Below are 23,495 nucleotides of genomic sequence, written 5' to 3'. Positions count from 1 at the left end.
CACTGAGATAGCACGCCTGGTGAGCTTTGATAATAATCCTGAAAACAGCTAAATGCATTTTCTGGGCAGTGTACAAACGCCTTCACTTATATTGTCTCATTTCAACCTTTGAAACAGCTCTGAGAGGTGGTTTAATAATGTTAACCCCATTTTGCAAAAAGAGCTGTTTAAGAGAGTAGCCTTCAGGCTTCAGAGCCCATGCGAGGCAAAGCTGGGGCTCCATGTTAGAGACACCAGGATTTAAATTCTACTCAGACCACAGTGACCACTTTTCATGGATTGCAATTAACTTGTGCCTCAAATATGAGATAAATGAAAAGAAAAACCCCTTCAGGTAAGGTACAGGTAGAACTTTGCTCCAGCGATATACAATACTTCGTTGGCATGTTCAGGAAAAAAGGTGGCAAATTTGGATGAAACATGCAAAATTCCATTTACTATTATTGGAATCATAATTTTGGAGTTTCTAGAAACAATGGTCTTAAAAATCTCAAAAAAAATCAAGTAGTTATTTTTATGGCTGCCTGTCAAGAGAGGGAGATTTGGGGGGACTGGGTCCATTTAAAAAAAAGCCTACAATTGAGGGAGCAGTTGTGTTTTTAGCAATCACTCAAAGGAAATTATTTGAAAGGCTACAAGGTGGGCATTCACAGTGTTATAGTTATTCGGCTTATTGTTCAACTGTAGCAGAAGACTAAATGTATTTTTATCCATTGGTACCATAAAGTGTTATGATTTTTAACAGCAACATGTTTTGGAAGTTTTTAACAACATAGAAAAGTGTTTATGAAGTGGCATTAACTTAAAAAAAAAAAAAAGCAGGACAAAACATTGTCTACCTAGAGTGAGCCCAACTATGCTCTAAAATATACACAAGCAAATGTGAAAAACTGGAAGCGGTTATCTCCGAGTGGTGGGATTACTCTTTCTTTGTAAATCTTTTTTTATCCTTGACTCTATTTTCTTCCACAAATAAGCATGTAACATTTTTCTATTGGAAAAAAATTCCCAATGATTAAAAACATAAAATGAATACAAAACTCTCCTTGTATGATGAGGTAGACAGGTTCTTGACTCTCAGAACAACTGTTAGCTAGTTCACCTCTGCTTTGGGGAAGTTGTGGAAGCTCAAGGAAAGCCAGGCTGGGGACCCAAAGAAATGCCTCCAAATCCTCAGCACAAGCCTGTTGGCTTTTCCTGTAGTAAAAGGGGACAATATACCCAGTTTGGCAGTTTGGTGTAAGAGCGCCAACACTGCACTCCAACCCACATGATAGCTCTGTGACCACAGGAATGTCCCTGACCTCTCTGAGACTCAGCTTCATCATGTGTAATACAGCCACAGGGGCCCTTACCTCATAGATCATAAAAACAACAACAATCCTAGCAGGCCCCGTAATACGAATTACATCCATTTTCTCTAACTCCCATTTTACAGATGAGGGAATTGCGGTTTAAAGAGATTAAAGCAGCTCGCCCAAGATCACAGGTGGAGTCATAATTCAGACCTGGGCCCCTGGATTCAGAGATTGGCTGCCTCTACTCCGCCAGGCAGCCTTGGGCAGGTAAATGTACTTTGCGGCCTGAAAAAGGCTATACCCATGTGGGCTGCTGTTAAGATGATAACAACACAGCATATTATTTTGTTGTGAATTCCGAAATGCCTTTGTGCTGATATATTTAGAAACTTCTGTGAAAGATGAGACTGCAAAAGACTGCTGATTAGATTCTGCTTTGATTGGTGAAAAGTGTCTGCCACAGAAATCTAATTTCCTGCTGGATTTAGCCTCTTAAGAAGGGTCCGCAGGGAAGAGGTTCTAGACAGACTGGGTTTGATTTCTCTCTCCCAGATTTCTAGCTCTGTGACCTAAAGCAAGTTGTCTCCCCTTTCAGAGTCTCAGTTTCCTCATTTTGTAAGTGGAAACAGTAATCCCCACAGCTCATGGGGTTGGTCTTGAGGGCTAAGTGGCATGATGTAGGGGAGGATGCCACATCCCAGCAGGCAGACCACTTGGAGCCATGAGTTTTGATCTCCCTGGGACTACTTAACTAGCCTGGAGGAGGGACTCAATCAATGCTATTTCCCTTTATTAGTAGTATTATCCCAGCTTCTAAGAGGAGTGCTTGAGTAGAGCTGGGCCTGGAAGCCCAAGTTTCCACGCACCCTAAGCTTGCCCTCCAGAGGAGCTGTGATTTGGTGTCAGTTCACTGGGTGGCCCCAAGACTTTCCTCAATTCCTCCCTTGGCCAGCGTGGCAGAAGTCCTCCTAGACGGATCTGCTCCAGCTCTTCTCTAAGCGGGCTCTTCAGGACTTAGGTCACAGGGCCCCGGTGGGCATCCTCCATATCTTAACTAGCTCCCACTCACCTGCCTAAGAACAAACCCACCAGGGCTGAGGTCCTGGTCAGCTCAGCTCCACAGGGGGAGAAGAGCAGAAAGCAGCCACACTCACTGCTCTGCCACCAGGCAGGGAGGCAGTGGGCATATTCAAGGCCCACAGAGGCACACCTTGGGTGGGGGAGGAATTAGGCTTCCTGAGTGGAATGAAAAGGGGCAGGGAAAGAGCGGGCAGAGGATGGTCTCCTTCTCCTCGCCCCTAGGAAACTCGGAGATTGAGGGGAAAGAGGAAGAATGGGGTAATGCCCACCAGACAGGGTGACCAACCATTCCAGTTAGCCCAGGGCTGTGGGGGGTTCCAAGGCTTTCCAGGCTACAACTGACAGTTTTAGACTCTGTCAGTAATTGTCTGTGTGGCCTTGGGCAAGTCTCTCAGCACTCAGGGACAGCCTCTTCTGTGAAAAGAGAACTGGACCAACTTCCCTCCAAAGGATGCTTCAACTCTGCCACCTGTGCTGTACCCCCAGTAGCAGGTGGTCAGGAGAATGTGGGGACAAGCGGAGCTGGGGAGGGGAGGCCGGTGAGGGGAGCCCTGCGCCTCAGGGACACTTCTACCCCAGAAAGGCTTCTCCCAGAGCTGCTGCGGGGCTGGCACGGCCCCCTCCGTCTGGGACAGCAGGATGGGGGCGGGGCGGGGGCGGCACCAGCACGCATGCTCGGTAGGCCCGGGCTGGGGGCTCTCAGAGGGCTGGGGCTCTTACCTGCAGGTGATTTGGGTACACATCACCCTCGGAGAGCGAGTCCACCAGGTCCTCCTCGTCCAGCGTGGCCCGCTTGTAGGTCGACATCTGCAAGGCCAAGTGCAGCACAGACTCTCTCAGCGTCTCCATGGCTCTTGCGCCCGAATGGGGAGAATGGGGAAGCGGCCACCCGCTGCCTCCGCCGCCGCGCCCCGCCCCGCCCCGGCCGGGACACCGAGAACGGCCCACGGACCGGCCCGCGGCAGAGGGGGGGGGGGGTCCCGCCTCCCTCCACCACCCTCCTCCCAGCTCATGCAACGCCGCGCCTTACCCCCAGGGCCGACAGCACGGTGGCCACCGGGCGTAGAGGCCACACGTTCCGCATCCTGCGCCCCGCGAGGCCCGGGTCCCCACCGCTGCCACCGCGCGCCCGCTATTCTGGTTGGGGCGGGCCGGGCTGCGGGGCCGGCCCGGCATTGCGCCACCTTCGCGGGCGGGGCTTGATCCTTGCGCCCCGGTTCCTTCTCTAGCCCCACGGGGAGATCCCCAAGGCCCGCGAGTCCCCGGGGAGATGGAGGCTGCTCCCTTTCCCAGAGGTCGGGAGAGAGATCCCCCAACCCCTAGCGGGCAGGAACGGGGCTCGCAGCAATCCCTCCTTCTAAGCAACATTACGTCCGCCTTCACCAAAAGCAGATACCAAAAGTCAGGTAGTAGGATACTGCCCCTAATTTGGCCCACGACAGTCAACAGAGAGGTTCTTCTCACCGCTGTCCCTTAGGGGCGCCAAGGGGTTTTCCCCATCGGAGCTAGAAAGATTAGGGGCCAAAAAAAAAAAAAAAAGGTAGAATAGAAAAGGCATATGCCTCCTCTCTCATTTCCCCCTTCCTCTAGCTCAGGGGTCTTTAAGCCAGAGTTCATGATGATTTCAGAAAATTCCAGAGAACTCCCCTGACCTAGAATGAAGAATGTTGTGTGTGTGCATTTGGGTGGCTGAAGGGGAAGCCCATGCTTGCCTCCAGGATGAAAGGTGTGACCTTACTCCCAAAACATTAAGAACCCCAGCTTCAGGGCTAGTCAAAAACTAGGAAGGTGACCCTCCACCTTCCCTCACAGGAGTCAAGAGCTTCAATCAGGTGCTCTCTCCCCACCCCCAGAGGCCTCTCAGGGCCCCTGTGACCTAGGTTGGAAAAGTGGGCTCTCTCAGATGTGGGGTGCTCAGGTAGGGACTCTGGGCACCCAGCACTCTCCCTTCCACCCAAGATGCCAGAAAACCCTAACCCAGCCATTTCCCAAAGGACCCACCTATCCAGTGAGATCTGGAATCCTGCACATTTTTTTCAGCTTTCCAAAGTGTGCTTCTGGTCATTCTCATATTTAATTCTCACAGGCACACATACGTGTGAAGGCCCTCTTACAGCCCTCTCAGTAGCCAGGGCGAGCCTTTGACAGGGAATTCTGATCTTGTTACCCTTGCTTAAAACTCTGCAGTGACAGTCCCCTTTCTAGTCCCCATGACCCCTGCGCACCCTGATCTCCATCTGGTGCTGCTCCCCACCTCACTCAGGCTCCAATTTCTTTGGCCCTCCCTCTGTTCCTCAGATTCTCCAAGTTTCTCCTTCCCTCAAGACCTTTATAGCGCTGTTCCCTCTATCTGGAACATTCTTTCCTCATCTCTACTCCTTCCATAGCCAGCTCCTGCTTCAGATGTGAGCTTAAATGTCATCTCTTCAAATGTCCCAACTGCCTTAAACAGACCCCCCAAATTCTCAATTACTGCAACCCATTTTCCCCTTTATAGTATTTATTGCAGTCTGTTATTCATTTATGTATTTTGGTTTTTCCTTCCATCTCCCTCCCTCTCCTCAGAACTGTGAGCTTACTCTGGGCTGGGCTCTGACTCCCCATCACTCTGCATACTGTACATGCTCAATAAACTTACAATGAGTGATGGAACAAATGGAAGGGAAGTGAAAATTACTCTGGGGAAGTGCCTTTAAATCCTTGTGTATCTAATTTTGCAACGCCCAGAGACAAAGGAAACATGTCGAAGGAGTCGGGGAGGCAGGGTACGTGGGGAGAATTTAAATTCTGGGGTCTTCTCCCACTGGGTGTAGGAGTTCCCATTAGCCGCCCGAGAGAGAGAAAGGGCTCCCAGGCTGCTTCACTTCACCCTGGGTTAGAACTGGGCTTTTTCGAAAACCAGGACTCTAGGCTACACTAAATAACCGGTGTAAACCGCCCAAGCAAGAGACCCTTGAAAAAGAAATTCAAGTCACCAAACATCATGCCTGCCTGGCGCAGCAGTTATACTATGTCCTGGGCACTTAGGGGTATGAGGTATTCATCTGTTCTTTTACACCAGTCGTCTCATGTAAGCCTCTGGCCCTTCCCTCTGAAGCAGGTATCAGCAACCCCCCCCCCCCCGAAACTGAGGCTGGGGAAGTAACTGGCGCAGGGGCAGTGAAGCAATGCCTCCTCTTTCCGTCTCATCTCAGAGATCACCCCTTTTGGGAAGCTCCGCTGACCTCAGGTGGCATCTGGTCCCCTGCTGTGTGTTCTCCCAAAGCCCCCCATCCCTTGCCTCCTTCTATTAAACACCCAGCACCTTAAATAGGAGAACCCTGAGGGCAGGGGCTGTGTCTCAGCAGGCCCTACACCCCCAAAGGCCTAGTCTGAGGCTGGAGCCTCCAGAGGCATTAGAGTGAAGGTGAGAGGCAAGTGAGGAGGCTGGCGGCCCATCCCAGGGGCCGAGGCCAGCCTGTCCAGGGACAGATGAGGAGGGAAGCTCACATACCTCCCAAGCAGAAATCCACGAAGAAGGAGAACTGTTTATTTTTCAGCACACAAAAGATGAGGAGCCCTTCCTGAAACACCGCATGCTGGGGGAGTGAAACTGAACCCACCTCAGACGTGGGAACGGCTTAGCCAGCTCTGCTCCGCTCCTTGGGGAGCACAGGAGGCCCCAATCAGCCAGTGACGTTCCAGCTACACCGGCAGCCCTATCTCTGTAACCGCCCAGAGCTGGGCGGGGCCTTCCATTCAATGTCTTGTTGGATCCCCACACCCACCAAAAGCCTCAGCCTCAGCAGGTGTCACTTCCCTTTCACAGGAGAAGTGGGAGGGGACGAGGGGCTGGGCAGACCAAACTTATCTCTCCTGACCCCTGTGAGGTGGGAGTCATCACCTGTACTTTACAAATGAGAAGACTGAGGATTAGGGAGGCAGCAGCCATGCCCCCTCCCTGGCTCCTGGTCACCTGGCTAGAGAGGGAGAGGGCCAGATGTGAATCCTAGCTGCCTGACCTCCCCATGCTACCTCCAGAGGACCCCAGCTGCTCGGCTAGTAAGTGGCAGGGCTGGGCCTAGAACCTGGGTCCTGGCCTCCTGGTCCCGTGCTCTTTGTGGAGGGGGAGCTGCTTCTTCAGGTAGGGACCTCATGGAGTCCAGGGGCCCTGAGTGGCAGGGCGGCCAGCGCTATTCCCCCATATTGCCTCATTTGCGGTTGTGGGGACACCTGCGGCCAGCGAGCTTCAGGAAAAGGGAAGAACAGCTATTGTTTTGTGGGGAGTCTCTGATCTGCTCATTCCTCCCCCTGCCTCCCTGAGCCGTGGACAAGAAATCTGGGCCTAGTGTTCATGAGAATGGCTTGGCAGAGACCAAGAATAGAGGAGTAGGAACCACAGTCAGTCCCCAGTTTCCCAGCTGCACAGAGAAGGTGATGAAAGCCAGATGAGAGTGTGATGGTGCCCAGCTCTGGAAACCCCACCCTGTGGAAGTCAAAGACCCGGGGTGGACAGAAATGAGAAGTATTATAAACACTCATGTGTTTCCGATGACAAAGGCCTCTGGCCCAGTGGCACCGGGCATGACCTCACGGGGCATCTGCCCTGACTGCGTTAATCGCTCAGATGCCTCTCGTGGTTGGTTTGCCCAAAGGGAGGATCTTCAAAGGAATCTAGGAGCCTGTCAGAGGCAAAAAAAAGAGCAGCTGTAACAAATTAATGATTAGTAAATCTGAAAGATATGAGTATCCATTATACTACTCTTTCCATTTTTCCTGTAGGTTTTCAATTTTTCAAAATACAGAGTTGAAAATATTTACAATCATTTGAAATTCAAAATATATACCTATCTATTAAAAGTGAATAATTTTTCTTTTATTCTGATTCAGTTTAAAATACATATCTGAAATATATCTTTAATACATTACCCTGATTTTAAAATGAAAAAAAAAAAGAGCAGCTGTAAGAAATTTGGTGAAATTTGGAGGCTTGGGACCCCTTGACCACACCCTCTGAGCCATTTTTACATTCTGTTTCTCAGCCTTAGTCTTTAGAGATGCGGCCCTTTGTGGCCAAAGACCACATCAATTCTTGCTTCTCATGCCAGCAATTAGCTGGGATCTGTTAAATCCTTATATATCACCCAGTACACCCTCATGCTATATGTAAACACTTATATTTAACAAACACAACAACAGAGTGAGTAAAAGCTCTAGTTCTAAACCTCAGTTCAGATTCCCACTATGCCACTTCCCAGCTGTCTCATCCGTAAAATGGGGATGATAATAATAGCATCTCCCCTACAGGACTGTTGTGACACTTAAATGAGTTTGATATAAAGTGCTTAGAACAGTGCTGCACATACAGCATGCACCCACTGTTAGCTGCTATTATTTGTATCATCATCACTTATAAAACACAAGGTTCAAAAGCCTCCAATTGATCCCCACTGCCTAAAGAACAAAATCCAAATTCCTTAGCCTGACATTCAAGGACTCCCTCAACTGGCCCCAACCTACCACTCCTGGCTCACCCTCCACATACCTCTCAGGTGTGTGGCCATCACCCTGCCCCCAATCTATCCCTGCAGGTGTGGATCACTCCAAAGGAGTTTGCTGAGTCCTTGATGTTTTTCACGCCCTGTGCTGCAAGCCGGGGTGGGGTGTGGGGCGGGGGGTAGGCAGCCCTGAGTAGGACTTGGTCCTCTACCTCAAGGGTCCTGTGACTGACAACCCCAATTCCAAGACTGTGCCCCCTCCACCCCATCTACTGCTCTCCATGTCTGGCCTACCTCCGGCTCCATGAAGTCCCCACTCCTCCCCAGTCAGAAGTGTACGGGAGGCATAGCACCTGCATTTTATTCAGGCCTTTGTCCAGGTGTCTTTACCCCAGCAAGGGACCTGGGAGGTGGACAACAATCATCTTACTTCCCTCCATCCTCGGTGTTTAGCACAGAACCGGGTATATCGGTAACTGGTTAATTTCTATCCACGATTTTCACTAGAGCAAAAGCATCTGCGACTTCAACAAAGAAGAAACAGCAGAGTTTAGCTGCTTGATGACAATCAAGTGAAATTCAAGTAGGACAACTGGGGTCAAGGGGCATATAATAAAAATATCGCTATCACTTCTGAAGATGAGATCATGTAACATCTATTACCACTATTACATTATTCATTACATTGCTCAGTGTTTACATGAGAAATTTCCATGTGATTAATTTCTTTTAAAATTTACCACAAAGTTCCTGGAGGAGTGAACTGCTTCTTTGCTTTCTGATAACAGGAATCACAGGAACTGGCCTGGATCCCTTTTTCCTTGGCTGCCAGGAAGCTCACGGACAAATCACAAACTCACTATGGGCACTTTCTGGTCTTTGTGTTCAGCTTTTTCCTTGTCCACATTTTCCACTCTATTTTCTCTGATCCTGATTTTCCATTTTATTAAATGTGTTTTAGTCATAACCCATCACGAATCCTTTGTGGAATAAAGTGAATCAGAAACAACTTGTATCAGAAATATACATAATATTTTATCATAACTATAAATGGAGCATAACCTTTACAAATTGTGAATCACTATATTGTACACCTCTAACATATAACATTGTACATCAACTATATGTCAATAAAAAATAATTTTAAAAGGCAAAAAACAACCTCTATCAGAAACACCCCTTTCCAAATCTATTCTCCTGGGAATGCTGCTTCCAGGTATTTATTCAGCAGTGGTAACGAGGCAATGAAGATAGACCTGGGGGCCCATCCCCAGGATCCCCAGCTCTTATGACCATGTCATTTTCCTTCTAAAGCCTCAGTTTCCTCATTTAAAAAAAAGGGTCATTGTAAAAATTAAGTGAGCTGAAACACAAACTGCTTGTATAGGGCATCCCATCCCCAAGTGAACTGGCCCCTGCGGGACACACCACAGCCCCCACCTCATACCCACTTTTCTTCCTTCTACACCTTTCCTATTTGCTTCCGCCTCTGTCCATGTTTTCTGATCTTGGCCTTAGTTCAGCCAACATTTGGCATGAACTGAGCTCTGCTGCTATACTCAGGGCAAAAACAACTGACTTCCTGGGTGATCAACGCTAACATCAAGAACAATGAGTCCAATATGACTTACCAATACATAGTGTGGACTCTTGACATAATGTGATGAAAACGGTACTCTACCTCTGTGGCCTTCCTTCCAAAAGCATATTAACATAGTCTAATCATGAGAAAAACATCAGACAAATCCCAACTGAGGAATATTCTACAAAATATCTGCCCAGGACTCCTCAAAACTGTCAAGGTCATCAAAACAAGAAAAGTCTAAGAAACAGCCACAGCCAAGAGGAGCTTAAGGAGACATGACAGCTCAATGTAATGGGGTATGCTCTGCGGGATCCTAGAACAGAAAAGGGATATTAGGCAAAAACGTAAGGAAAACTGAGTAATGTTCTCCTAGGACAGTCTACCGAGCAATAGAAATTAAATAAAAAATAAATAAATGGGACCTAATTAAACGTATAAGCTTTTGCACAGCAAAGGAAACCATAAACAAAACAGAAAGACAACCTACAGAATGGGAGAAAATATTTGCAAATGATGAGACTGACAAGGACTTACTCTCCAGAATATATAAACAGCTCATACAACTCAATAACAAAAAAACCAAACAACCCAATCCAATGGGCAGAAGACCTAAATATGCATTTCTCCAGTGAAGACACATAAATGGCCAACAGGCACATGAAAAAATGCTCAATATTGCTAATTATCAGAGAAATGCAAATCAAAACTACAATGAGGTATCACCTCACACCGGTCAGAATGGCCATCATTAAAAATGCTGGAGAGAGTGAGGAGAAAAGGAAACCCTGCTACACTGTTGGTAGGAATGTAGCTTGTTGCAGCCGTTACGGAAAACAGTATGGAGATTCCTTAAAAAACTAAAAATAGACTTACTTAGCAATCCTACTCCTGGGCATATATTCAGAGAAAACTCTGTTGAAAAGATATATGCACCCCAATGTTCACAGCAGCACTATTTACAATAGCCAAGACAAGGAAGCAACCTAAATGTCCATTGACAGATGACTGGATAAATAAGTTGTGGTATATTTATACAGTGGACTACCACTTGGCCATAAACAAGAATAAAATAATGCTACTTGTAGCAACATGGATGGACCTGGAGATTGTCATTCTAAGTGAAGTAAGCCAGAAAGAGAAAGAAAAATACCATATGGTATCACTTATATGTGGAGTCTAAAAAAATGACACAAATGAACTTATTCACAAAACAGAAAGACTCACAGACATAGAAAACAAACTTATGGTTACCAGGGGGAAAAGGGAGGGGTGGAAGAATAAATTGGGAGTTCAGGATTTGCAGATACTAACTACTGTATATAAAACAGCAAAACAACAAGGTCCTACTGTATAGCATAGGGAACTATATTCAATACCTTATATGGTCTGTAATGAAAAACAATATGAAAAGGAATATATATATATATAACTGAATCACTATGCTGTACACCAGAAATTAACACATTGTAAATTGACTATACTTCAGTAAAATAAGTAAATTAAAAAATGAATTTAAAAAATTTAAAAAGTTTTTCAGCAACTTGAAAAAAGAAAACTAAAGTATAGACTTTCGTTAGTAATAATGTACCAATATCAGTTCATTCACTGTGACAAATGAAGCACATAATATATTAACAACAGGGGAAACTGGATGTAAAGGAACTCTCTGTACTGTCTTCCCAATAATGCTATAAATCCAAAATAAAATGTTTATTTAAAAAGATAACTGGCTGTCCCCTAATAGAAAACTAAGTCATCAACACCAATACAAGCCAGCATTGCCCAGTTCTCAAGGTTCTTTTATACCCTATCTTATTTGTGGAATGAGCCCAGGGAGCCCCATTTCACAGATAAGAAGACTGAGGCCAGAGAAAGGAGGCAGCTTGCCTGTTAGTGGCAGAGCTGAGACTCAAATCTAGATCTTCTTGACCCTCTCAGGGCTTCTTCCTCTTTTCCTGTGCCACCCTGGGGCCTGGTTCTCTAGGCTGACCTCTTCTGGAGACTAGGCTGCCTGTCCGGGATGTGGGAAATAGGGAGAGGTATAACTGGGGATGAGGGTGGAGGAGAGAGGAGCCATTTTGTGTCAGATGGAACTGGAGACCTGAGCACAAAGTGGGAAGGTGGGCAGGAGTTAAGGGGTTGTTAGGAGAGGTTAGAGAGGAGTTAGGGGAGGCCTAAAGGTGAGACTTAAAGACCAGACGGTCAAAGGCACACAGCATACATGGGAGGTCAAGACTGCAAACTACCTCCTCGGAGAAGGTGGTAGCCCTTCCAGCCAAGTCCATCACCCTGGTCTGGACACGAGTCCCAGGCTGGGCTCCCCCTAACATGCTGGCAGTGGGAGACTCGCCCACACATGCAGGGAGATGGAAAACACTCACCCACTTGGCCAGGTGTTGACTCACCTGCCTGGGGGCTCAGGGAGGCATTGGGAGCCTTACTAGTACTGCCAACCAACAGCCTCAGCACCTGCCGGGGAGGCAATCCTACATCCAAGCCCCCGCCCTGGCCAGCATCCTCTTCCTTACTCCCCAACACAGGCCACCCACCACACCGCAGACTGTCCAGGTTCCATCACAGCTCCTACAATGCCTCTGTCCACCCCACCTGCCTGACAGCCTCCATTTGTCATCTCTGCCCCTCTGTCCAGGCCCACTAGGTTCTGCCACCTCCTCTCCCTGGAAGCCTTCCCTGGTTAGACCCTCTAGATCCCTAATGATCGCTACCCCCAACCCCCCATCTCCCAGCTGGCTCCCAGCAGAACTTTCTAAGCGAAGTGATACGATCCAGTCACTCTCCTTCGTACACAGGCTCCCTGGAACTGGCCAAAGAAAGCAAGAGCCTTGGCTGGGCTTCCAACAAGCCCCCGCACCCCAGCCCCGATCTGGCTCCTGGCTCCTCTCCAGCCTCCCTCCTCGGTCCTCCCTCATGTGCTCGAACCTCAGCAAAATATGCACAGTTGGCCCCCTAAACACACCATGCTTCCTCTTCCAGAGCCTCTGCCCTCTGCCTGGGAGGGCTTTTCTCTCCCTCTCCCCCGGTTAACCCCTCAGCTCAGACGCACCTTCCTGTAGGCAGCCTTCTCGGACTTTACTGTGACCACTGTTCTGTGCTCCCCAGCGGCAGCTGGATGGCCTTCTAGCATCTCATCCCAAGAGAGTGACCAGCAGCCAGATGCAGCTGTGTGACCTTGACAAAGTCATTCCACTTCCTTTCCATGCTTTGGTTTTCTTGTCTATCAAATGGAGATGATTATGGTATCTACTCCATAGGGTCTTTTTACATAATTAAATACAGTAAGATGCATAGAGTCCACAGCAGCGCCTCACAGAGAAGCAGCTCTCAGTAGATGTTAGCGTGTGTGGCAGGGGGTTCAGAAAGGGCTGGCTTTTCACGTCATCCTGAGGATGATGGAAGATGGGAAGGGGAGGAACTGAGAGGACCTATGACACGTCAGGCGCCACCCTCACTCTTCCTCGTTACACAGTGTAAAACAACTGTTAACACAAGGGGCTCAGTAACTTGCCCAGTCACACATCCGGTAACTAACAAAGCCCAGTTAGAATCCAGGTTTATCTATCCCCAAATATGCAATTATGACAAATAAGATGGCAGCCCCAACCCGCTCCATCCTTACCCCTCAGGCATCACCTCCTGTCCACTCTTACCACCAAGCATGAAGCTCAAGACTGACCAGAAACCTGCAGGGGGCCCTAAGCTGTGCAGGATGACTAGGCTGGGCAAGCGTGCCCAAGCAATTTGCTGATCTAATCACATGAAACTTAAGACAAAGTTAATCTGTTTTACTCAGTGATATTTATAATGGTGATGACTGAGCTGCCCAGTAATTAGGCTCAACCAGGCAGCAGATTATGGAAATGGTTGTAATTATTATTTGTGTTACACAGGTGGGTGAGTGAGGGCTGGGAAGATGGAGGAGGAAGTGGGTGGGGCAGGAAGCTTGGGGGACTCCTTGGATCCCTGAACTGAGGGTGGCTGGGGCCCTCACCGTTTGCACCAGGACCTATGCCAACTGACTCATGTGGATGATTCTGTTTAGCCTTCATGGTAACTCCGTGATATGGGCCCTATTATCCCTTTTCTAAGGTGAGGAAATAGGCTCAGAGAGGTCCATTCACTTGTGCAAAGTCACACAGCCAGTGAGGAATAGAGCCAGGATTCATACAGGCCTGCTCATTTCCCTTTCCAGCCCAGCGATGTCCTGGTCAGTAGGAGGTAATCAGAGCTTGGGCTGGCAGACAGGAGATATACATTTTGGTCCCAGTTTTGACACTGCCTTACCCTGAGCCTCAGCAAATGACTTCCCCTCTCCAGGATAAATAGGGAAGGTGTGTGCCTCAGCAAATGACTTCCCCTCTCCAGGATAAATAGGGAAGGTGTGTGCCTGTCAGGCTGGGAGTTGCTTAAGTGTGAACTTGGGAGGTAGGTTCCTGGGATTCTAAGCTTTGAGTAAGCTACTTGACAATCTGAGCTTCAGTGTCCTCACTTGTAAAATGGAGGCAAGTATTGCCCTCATTGGATTGTGAGGGCTATGTAAGTTTAAAAGCGTAGAACATTATCATCATTTATGGGAAAATCATGTGCTTTGAGTCAGTTTTTCCATCTGTAAAATGGGGAGGTAGTTACTGGATTTAAACAGTGGTTTGAAAGTATATGTATATATTTAACCCCACGGAGACTTTTATTTATTATTTTTTTAAGTTAACATATACAGTTTTTATTTTATCTTACTTTATTTTATTTATTTTTGGAAGTATAATTGACCTATAACACTATGATAGTTCCAGGTGTACAATATAGTGACCTGATATTTCTATACATTACAAAATGATCACAATAAATCTAGTTAGCATCAGTCACCATACTAAATCATTACAATATTATTGACTATATTCCTTATGTTGTGCATTTCGCCCCCATGACTCATTTATTTTGTAACTGGAAGTTCGTACCTCTTAATCTCCCTCACCTATTTCACTCATCCCCCCACTTGCCTTCCCTCTGGCAACTACCTGTTTGCTCTCTGTATCTATGACTGTTTCTGTTTTGTTACGTTTGTTCATTTGTTTTGTTTTTTAGATTCCACATGTAAGTAAAATCACATTGTATTTGTCTGTCTCTGACTGGCCTATTTTATTTAGCATAACACCCTCTAGGTCCATCCATGTTGTCGCAATGGCAAGATTTCATTCTTTGTTATGGCTGAGTAATACCCCATTATACATATACACCACATCTTCTTTATCCATTTAACTGTCAATGGGCACTTAGGTTGCTTCCATATCTTGACTATTTTAAATAATGTCACAATGAATAAATAATTCAGGGGTGCATATATCTTTTCAAATTAGAAGTTTTGTTTTCTTCAGAAAAATACCCAGAAGTGGAATTGCTGGATAAGATAGCAGTTCTAGTTTTAATTTTTTTGAGGAACCTTCATACTATTTTCCATAGTAGCTATACCAATCTATATTCCCACCAACACTGCACAAGGGTTTACTTTTCTCCACACCCTTGTCAACACTTGTTATTTGTTGCCTTTTTGATAACAGTCATTCTGACAAGTATGAGGTGATATCTCATTGTGGTTTTGATTTACATTTCTCTGATGATTAGTGATGTTGAGCATCTTTTCACGTGTCTGCTGGCCATCTGCACGTCTTCTTTGGAAAAATGTTCAGGTTCTCTGCCCATCATTTAAATTGGGTTGTTTGTTTTTCTGATGTTGAGTTGTAAGAGTTATTTATATATTTTGGATAGTAACCCTTTATTAGATATTATACGCAAATATCTTCTTCAATTTAGTAGGCTGCCTTTTCATTTTGTTGATAGTTTCCTTCACTGTGCAAAAGCTTTTTAGTTTGATGTGGTCACATTTTTGTTTCCCTTGCCTGAGAAGACATATCCAAAAAATATTTCTAAGAAAAATGTCAAAGAGCATACTGCCTATGTTTTCTTTTAGGAGTTTAATGGTTTCAGGTCTTAAAGTCTTTAATCCATTTTGAGTTAATTCTTGTATATGGTGCGAGACAGTAGTTCAAGCTTGATTCTTTTGCATGCAGCTGTCCAGTTTTCTCAACACCATTTATTGAGGAGTCTGTCTTTTCCTGGTTATATATTCTTGCCATCTTTGTTGTTCATCTTTTAAAAACCAGCTTAGTTTCACTGATCTTGTCTATTGTTTTTAGTCTGTATTTCTGCTCTGATCTTTATGATTTCTCTCCTTCTACTTACTGTAGGGTTTGTTTGGTCTTTTCCTAGTACCCTTAGGTGTAAGGTTAGGGTAGTTGAGATTTTTCTTGTTTTCTGACATAGGCTTGTATCACTATAAACTTCCCTCTTAGAACAGCTTTTGCTGCATCCCATGATTTTGGATCATTGTGCTTCCATTTTCATTTGTCTCCATGTATTTTTTAAAATCTCTTTTTTGATTTCTTCAGTGACTCATTGGTTGTTCAGTAGCATATTGTTTAGCCTCCATGTGTTTGTGTTTTTTGCAGTTTTTTTCTTGTGGTTGATCTAGTCTCATAGCATTGTGGTCAGAGAAGATGCTTGGTATGATCACAGTCTTTTTAAATTCATTGAGACGGGTTTTGTGGTCTAGCATGTGATCTACTTTAGAGAACGTTCCTTGTGCACTTGAAAAGAATGTATATTCTACTGCTTTTGCATGGAATGTCCTATATATATCTACTAAGTCCCCCTGGCCTAATACGTCATTTAGGGCCAGGCTTTCCTTATTGATTTTCTGTCTGGATGATCTCCCCACTGATGTAAATAAGCAGGGTGTTAAAGCCTCCTACTGTTGTTGTGTTACTGTCAATTTCTCCTTTCTATGTCTGTTAATATATGCCTTATATATTTAGGTACTCCTATGTTGGATGCATATATATTTATAATTGCTTTATCTTTTTCTAAGTGATCCCTTTATCATTATGCAATGTCCTTCTTTGTCTCTTGTTACAGTCCCTGTCTTAAAGTCTATTTTGTGTGATATTAGTACTGCTACCCCAGCTTTCTTTTCATTTCCATTTGCATGGAATACCTTTTCCATCCCTTCACTCTCAGGGTATGTGTCTGTAGATCTGAAGTGAGTCTCCTGCAGACAGCATACATACGGATCTTTTTTTTTTTTTAACCATTCAGCCACTCTATGTCTTTTGATTGGAGCATTTAGTCATTTACATTTAAAGTATTGATTACTGATAGGTGTGCACCTGTTGCTATCTTGTTAATTGATTGTTTTTGTAGTTCTTTTTGTTCTTCTTTTGCTCTCTCCTCTTACGACTTGATAACTATCTTTAGTGTTTAATTTTTAGATTCCTTCTCTTTTTTTGTGTCTATCTATTCCAGATTTTTGGTTTGTGGTTATCATGAGGTTTATATATAACAACCTATATATGTGATTATTTTTAAGTTGATAATCTCTTAAGTTAGAACACATTCTAACAACCTTGCATTTTTACTTCCCCTCCCCACATTTAATGTTTTTTACTTCATATTTTACATCTTTTTGTTTTGTGTGTCCCTTACTGTGGATGTAGATGATTTTACTACTTTTGTCTTTTAACTTTCCCACTAGCTTTGTAAGTGGTTGACCTACTGCCTTTACTGTATATTTGCTTTTACCAATGAGATTTTTCATTTTTCTAATTTTCGTATTTCTGGTTGTGGCCTTTTCTCTTACTGATTAGAGAAATACCTTTGACATTTCTTGTAAAGCTGGTTTTGTGGTGCTGAACTCTTTTAGCTTTTGTTTATCTGCAAAACTCTTTATCTCTCTTTCAAATCTGAATGATAGCCTTGCTGGATAGAGTATCTTTGGTTATAGGTTTTCCCCTTCCATCACTTTAAATATATTGTGCCACTCCCTTCAGGCCTGCAAAGTTTCTGCTGAAAAGTCAGCTGATCTTCTTAGGGTGTTCCCTTAAACAGCTGCTTTTCTCTTGCTGCTTTTCGATTCTCTCTTTATCTTTAAATTTTGCCATTTTAATTACAGTATATCTTTGTGTGGACCTCTTTGGGTTCATCTTGTTTGGGACTCTGTGCTCCTGGACCTGGTTATCTGTCTCCTTTCCTAGATTAGGAAAATTTTCAGCTATTATCTTTTCAAATAAGTTCTCTGCCCATTTCTCTCTCTCTTCTCCTTTTGGGACCTCTATAATGTGAATGTTAGTATGTCTGATGTTGTTCCAGAGGTTTCTTAAACTATCCTCATTTTAAAAAGACTTCTTTCCTCTTTTGTCTATTCAGCTTGAGCGATTTCCACTCTTCTGTCTTCCAGTTCACTGATCCATTCCTGTATCATCTAATCTATTGTTGATTGCCTCTAGTGCATTTTTTATTTCAGTTTTTGTATTCTTCAGCTGCTGGGTTCTTCTTTGTATTTTCTAACTCTTTCTTAAACTTCTCATTGTATTCATTCATTCCTTTGCCAAATTCATTGGATGTCTTTTTGCTCATTCCCTTGAATTTTTTTATTGGGTAGATGGCTTATCTCCATTTCACTCAGTTCTTCCTCTGGGGTTTTATCCTGTTCGTCTGTTTGGAACATATTCCTCTGTTGCCTCATTTTGCCTAAATCTGTTTTTATTTCTATGCATCAGGTAGTCTGATTTCATTTCCAGTCTTGGAGAAGTGGCCTTCATAGGGGATGTCCTATGAAGCCAGCAGACCCCCCCACCCAGTCACCAGAGTTGTATGCTCCAGGGATGCCCCCTATGTGGGTTGTGTGAGCCCTTCTGTTGTGGCAGGGGCTTCCAGTCTGTTGGTGGGTGGGTCTAGGTCCCACAGAGTCCTTTATTAAAAAAGACTTCACACTGCAACCCAAAACACAGAAGAGATATAAGTGGAGGTGCCACTTATGAATTCAATGACCTTGTATCCTGACCCTGGACCTGGTTTCCTCAGGGGTTCCAAGGAATAAAGTTTGAAAATCACTCATCTGTAATTTTCTCTGAGAACTGATGGCTCTAAAGCTCTGATACCAAGGGAGGTGGATGCAGAAACACTGGTCTGGGGCTGGGATGAGGCCCGCCCAGGGTGGTGGGGTGCATGGTAGCTGTGCGACAGGCAGGGCCACGCCTATGGGAGAGTTCACTGGGTCCTGCTGGCTGTCATCATTCAAGCCATATAACTGTTTCCCCAAGAGGTGGCTGATGAGGGGGAAAAGCACTGGACTTGGAGTCAGGTGGATGGACCCACATCCCAGCCCAGCCACATGGCCTCAGTCAAGTCACATCACCTCTCTGGGCCTTACTGTCCTCAACTGTAAGATGGGCATGATAACACCACTCTCATCCAGTGACGTCAGGATCAAATTGAATCACATGTACGTAAAAGCTTCTCAATTGTGAACAGCTGCCCCAAATTAACATTTTCACTTATTTCTAGTAGATTATTTTCCCTTCCTAAGAGCACAGAGCCTGAAGCCAGACTGTGTAGGTTCAAATCTCGATGCCACCATGTATTGGCCGAGGGCCCAGGGTCCAGTTACTGAGCCTGTTTCCTCCTGTGTAAATGATGTAGCGGAAGGGCTTGGCATAGCAAGTGGCACACAGTAAGTGCTCGATAAGTGCTTGTTGCTCTTGGGTGTGGGGGAGAAAATAACTAATGGCAAATTGGCTCCCTAGAACTCTCGTCCAATGTAGACATAGCTGAAGAGGGGTGAGTGGCTCCTCCTGACCCTCTAAAGCATGCAAGTTAAAAAGCTGTCATTGGGATTTTTTAGTTCTGTGTGAAACGGTGGGTCAAGCTTTCCTGGGTTACACTGGGGACATGTCCAGTCCTTAAAAGTCCAATTCAATTCAATAGCTATTTCCTAGGGGTTCTGTGATGCTTGTTTACTGAGCACCTCTCATATGCCAGGTCCTCGCCACAATCCTGCATGGTGGGTAGCACTGTACCCATTTGATAGATGAGGAAACTGAGGCTTAAGAGGTGACGTGACCTCAAGGCGAGGCTGCCCCTTCATAATACACAGGATCTGGAGCCAGGCCTGGAGGGCTCCCCTGGTGTGGAGGTGGCTGGAAGGCTTGTGAGGGACCTGGGATACCAGCCCGGGTCACTTGGTGTTCTGGCAGGTAGTGGTGCCCTCATTCAGTCTCACTCAGGAAACAACCCTCAGGGGGACCAGCAGCCTGAGAGGCTGAGCCCCACCCCAAAGCCCAGCCCTGTGTTACCTCATACAAGAGGTCCTCCTTGACCAGTCCAGCCACCTCATCTCTCCTCTGGCCCACAGCCCAGGATCCTTTGCTGTGCACCAGAATGGTGGTAAGTGGTCTACGTACATCTCTCAATCCTGCCAATGACTTTCTGGCAGTGATGTTCCCCTCTCTGAGCCTCGGCTTTCTCATTGGTGATGGTAAGAGTACATCTCTCAAAAGTTGGTGTGGAGATCAAATTGGGGGAAGAAAAAAAAGGCAAACATTTATTTAGCGCTTCTTTACAGCAAGCCCTGGCTCAGTGACACAGATAAGGGCAGAGGGGAAGGTCTGGCCTCCCTTTGTCATGTCCCTCGGGCTTCTGGAATACTTCCCTGCTGGTGACCACAGACCCTCTTTCTCCACAACTCCAGGTCCTGAGGAATGTGGCAAATGGAGCAGAAAGAGCATTGGAGTGGGAGCCAGAAGGCAAGTCTGGGTCCCGGCTGTGCCCTCTCTGGGCCTCAGTTTCCTCTACCGCAGAGGTACTGGAAGATAATGGAAACGCAGCATTGTTTCTCCTGGTGATCCTCATCTTCCCTTTCCCAACCTTCCCCTGGTGACAGGCTTGTCTGAACGAAGCACCAGAGGGTGGGGATGCCCCAACCATCAGCTCCCCACAGTGGCAGCCCGGCCTGGCCCTGGGCCGGCTGGCTGACTTCTCTGTCATCACCTCCCCCACTTCCCTGCCACCCTCCGGGCCTGAGCTCTCCCTCTCCCTGCCAGGTTCCTGCTGCTTCTGTCCCCACTTGCCCAGCACTCCCTGACATCCTCATCAAGCATCAGCCAGGCTTCCATCCTCCCAACCCCACCCCTGGCTGCTTTCCCAGCACTTCCTAAAATTGGGGCTCCACTAACTGACAGCCAAAGTGCCTGGACATGAAAACTACCCATGCCAGGGCAGTCCCAGTGGGTGGGGCTGAGCCTCTCTCATCACTCATTCAGGATGGGAGCATTGTTGGCTGGCAAATCTGCACCCTAAATGGCATAACCATCCCCGGCAGCTGCACCCCCCATCCTGCCCTTCAAGGGGAGGAGGGGTAGTGGCTGGAGCGTGGACTCGGGAAGCAGACAGTCGGGGTTCACATGCCAGCCAAGTTCTCGCTCTGTAACGTTGGGCAAGCCACTTAATCCCTCTCTACGGCTCAGTTTACTTATCTGTAAAATGGATGTATTAATAAATTGTTAGGAGGATTAGACAGATGACTTATAACACCGAGTGCTTAGAACAGGACCTAAAGCAAAGGAACCACTCCACAAATATTATTGTTACTAAAGTCCTGCTTATCTCAAGGCAGAACTCACTGGCAGTCCCCTGGTCAAGTCTGGCCCACAGATGTGAATTATTTGGCCTGCGGTGCTTTGTAAAAGGCTTTGAAATGCCAACATTTAGGAGATTTTACATGAAAATCAGTATTTTTCAGCCTTCCTTTAAAAAAAGACTTGGCAATGCCAGGGCCACATTCTCAAGTGGCAATAGCCAGCTGGAGTTGAGGAACGGCTGCCCCCTTTGGACCGGCCAAGTCTCTGGGGCACTACACATGCCCCCCTCACTCTACCCCATCTCCTCCTCACTGTGGCCCAGGTTTGGCTGCCACTCTTCATCCTGCTGGGGCTCTGTTTCTTTACAAAGAGAAAAGAGAAATATTTCTTACACCCTTCCCTCCGTCAAAATTGGGAAAACGATTTCTGGCAGGCTTAAAGACAGGCAATGCTAATCCATGGTGACAGACATTAGAACAGCAGTTGCCTTTGAGGACAGGACGTACTGGAAAGGGGCATGAGCGACCTTTCTGGGGAAATGGGAATGTTCTGGGAATGTCCTATATCTTGGTTCCACTGTGGTTCCATGGGTGTCTACATCTGTCAAAACTCATCCAACTGTTTGCTTCTGGCCTGTGCATTTGACTCTGTATTAAAGTTACACCTCAATAAGAAAAAAAGTGGAAAACTGAAAGATGGGTCAGAAGGGTCTCATGTTTCAAAGAAAATAGTGACTGACTCCTTTGTGGGTGTGAAACAAACAACTGTGAGTTTAATATACTGACAACTGGGAAAGAAGGCAGAACCTAGGGTGCCCCCTGGGAAATCAACCCCATCCCCTTGCTCACATTTGAGTTTGAGACCCACAGTCCAAGGCCATTAATGACTGCTCAGACCCATAATGTCCTACCCAGTAGCCATGAGCTACATGTGGCTATTGAAATTAAAATAAAATTAAAATTAAGAATTCAATTCCACATTTGCCCTAGCCACATTTCAAGGGTTCAACCGCCAGACACAGTTAATAGCACAGATACAGAACATCTCCCTTATCAGAGAAAGTTCTCTTGGACGGCGCTGGTGTTCATGCTGGCTACATGGCTGTGATCACTGCCACACAGTGCCTGACGCTGACTGAGCTGAATGAATGAATGAAAACAGAAGCAGCAAATGGTGAGACCTGGGTTTGAATCCCTACACTGGCCCTCTCCAACTGTGGGGCCTCCGGCGAACCTCGCCTGTGAGCCTCTGTGTCGTCTGTACAGATGATGGCATAGCGATCTCCCCCTCCCTCTTAGGATTGGGCACTGATGTTCTAGGGGTGCTCAGACCACCAGGAACAAGAAGAACCCTGCAGGGGCAGTGACATGCCAGCAGTCCCACAATGAATCCTAGAACAGAAGGGAGGCATGGGAGTGGTGGGCATTTCTGGTTGTAAGAAAAGTTCTGGAAAACTGCAGGGTGAGGGTGGGGGCATGGGCAGTGGGAAAGAGAAGGCAGGCTGGGCCCAGCTCTGCGGGTCTGAGAGGGCGGGCTGCTGAGCACAGGGGAAAATCTACGTTAGCCCTCATGCCTGCCCGCTGGAATCTGAGCTGGGAAACTGCGTAGGATCCTACGACACTACAGCGGTCAGGGTGGCTGGGACGGGGAGCGCCTTCCTCACCAGAGAGCCCCCTCTGCCCTGCAGGGGATGGACTCCCTTTGGGGCAGGCCAGGACGGGGCCCACCGTGGGGGCTGCTGGGAGCCGAGAGGGCTGGCCAGGTCCTGAGGAGGGGCGGGGGGGGGCTGACCCAGGGGCGTCTTCCCCACATCCATCCTTCTCTATATCCAGCCAGACAGAGCCTCCTAAAAGCTGGGAAGGTCAGCGCTCATCTATCCATCACTCATTCAACAAATATTTATTAGGCACCTACTGTGTCCCAGGAAATGGCTCCATGGTATACTTGATATCTTGACATACATCACTGAACAAGACAAAGTCCTGGCTCTCAGGAGCTTGAATATTAATATGGGAGATACTAAACAATGTTGCTAAGAGTTATAATAATAGCATCTAACATGTATTGAGTGCTTACTGTATGTCAAATACTATAAATGCTTTTTAATGCATTTCTCTTTTAATCCTTACAAAAATAATAAGATGTGTTACTACTGACCCTGTTTTACAGGTGAGGAAATTGAGGTACAGAGAGGTATGGCCAAGATCATCTAGCTCTAAGGGGTGGACTTTGGGATTTGAACCCAAGCAATTTGACTCTGGAGTCCCTAAATCCAACCAGTACCCCAAGTGCCTCACTGCAGAGAGTGACTTGTGTTACAAGAAAGCACAGCAGGGCAGTGTGGCAGGGGACGCTGGGGAGTGGAGGGGTCTTCTGTGAGAGGTGATGTGTCAAGGGAAACAAGACCAACGGGGTGTCAGGCAGAAACAGCCAAGGCAAAGCCCCATAGGTAGGACCAAGGGCAGAATTCAAGGAGCAGGAAGAAGGGCAGTGTGGCTGGAGGGGTGAGACTTGTCTGACTCCCATCCCAACCCATTCTACAGATGAATAAACTGAGGCCCAGAAGGAG

The 23,495-nt window shown here is 46.5% G+C and overlaps 1 protein-coding gene across 3 annotated transcripts in view; it reads right to left on the bottom strand.

Annotated features, from left to right (window-relative positions):
• Positions 1-23,495, bottom strand: part of ECE1 (endothelin converting enzyme 1) — a 103,773-nt gene that overhangs the window by 46,280 nt on the left and 33,998 nt on the right. Inside the window, exons 1-2 of one of the 3 annotated variants that reach the window (XM_064493954.1) lie at positions 5,872-5,989; positions 3,099-3,185 (exon numbers count right to left, since the gene is read on the bottom strand). In XM_064493954.1, the coding sequence (XP_064350024.1) occupies positions 3,099-3,185 (87 nt within the window). In that variant the 5' untranslated portion in view covers positions 5,872-5,989. Of the gene's footprint in view, positions 1-3,098; positions 3,186-3,408; positions 3,560-5,871; positions 5,990-23,495 lie in introns of those variants that run through there. The other 2 variants (XM_031464278.2, XM_031464279.2) reach the window with 2 other exon arrangements.

The sequence above is a fragment of the Camelus dromedarius genome, chromosome 14, assembly GCF_036321535.1.
Source record: "Camelus dromedarius isolate mCamDro1 chromosome 14, mCamDro1.pat, whole genome shotgun sequence".
Classification (NCBI taxonomy): domain Eukaryota; kingdom Metazoa; phylum Chordata; class Mammalia; order Artiodactyla; family Camelidae; genus Camelus; species Camelus dromedarius.
The sequence above is the reverse complement of the archived record's forward strand: the minus strand, read 5'-3'. Positions and strand labels throughout refer to the sequence as shown.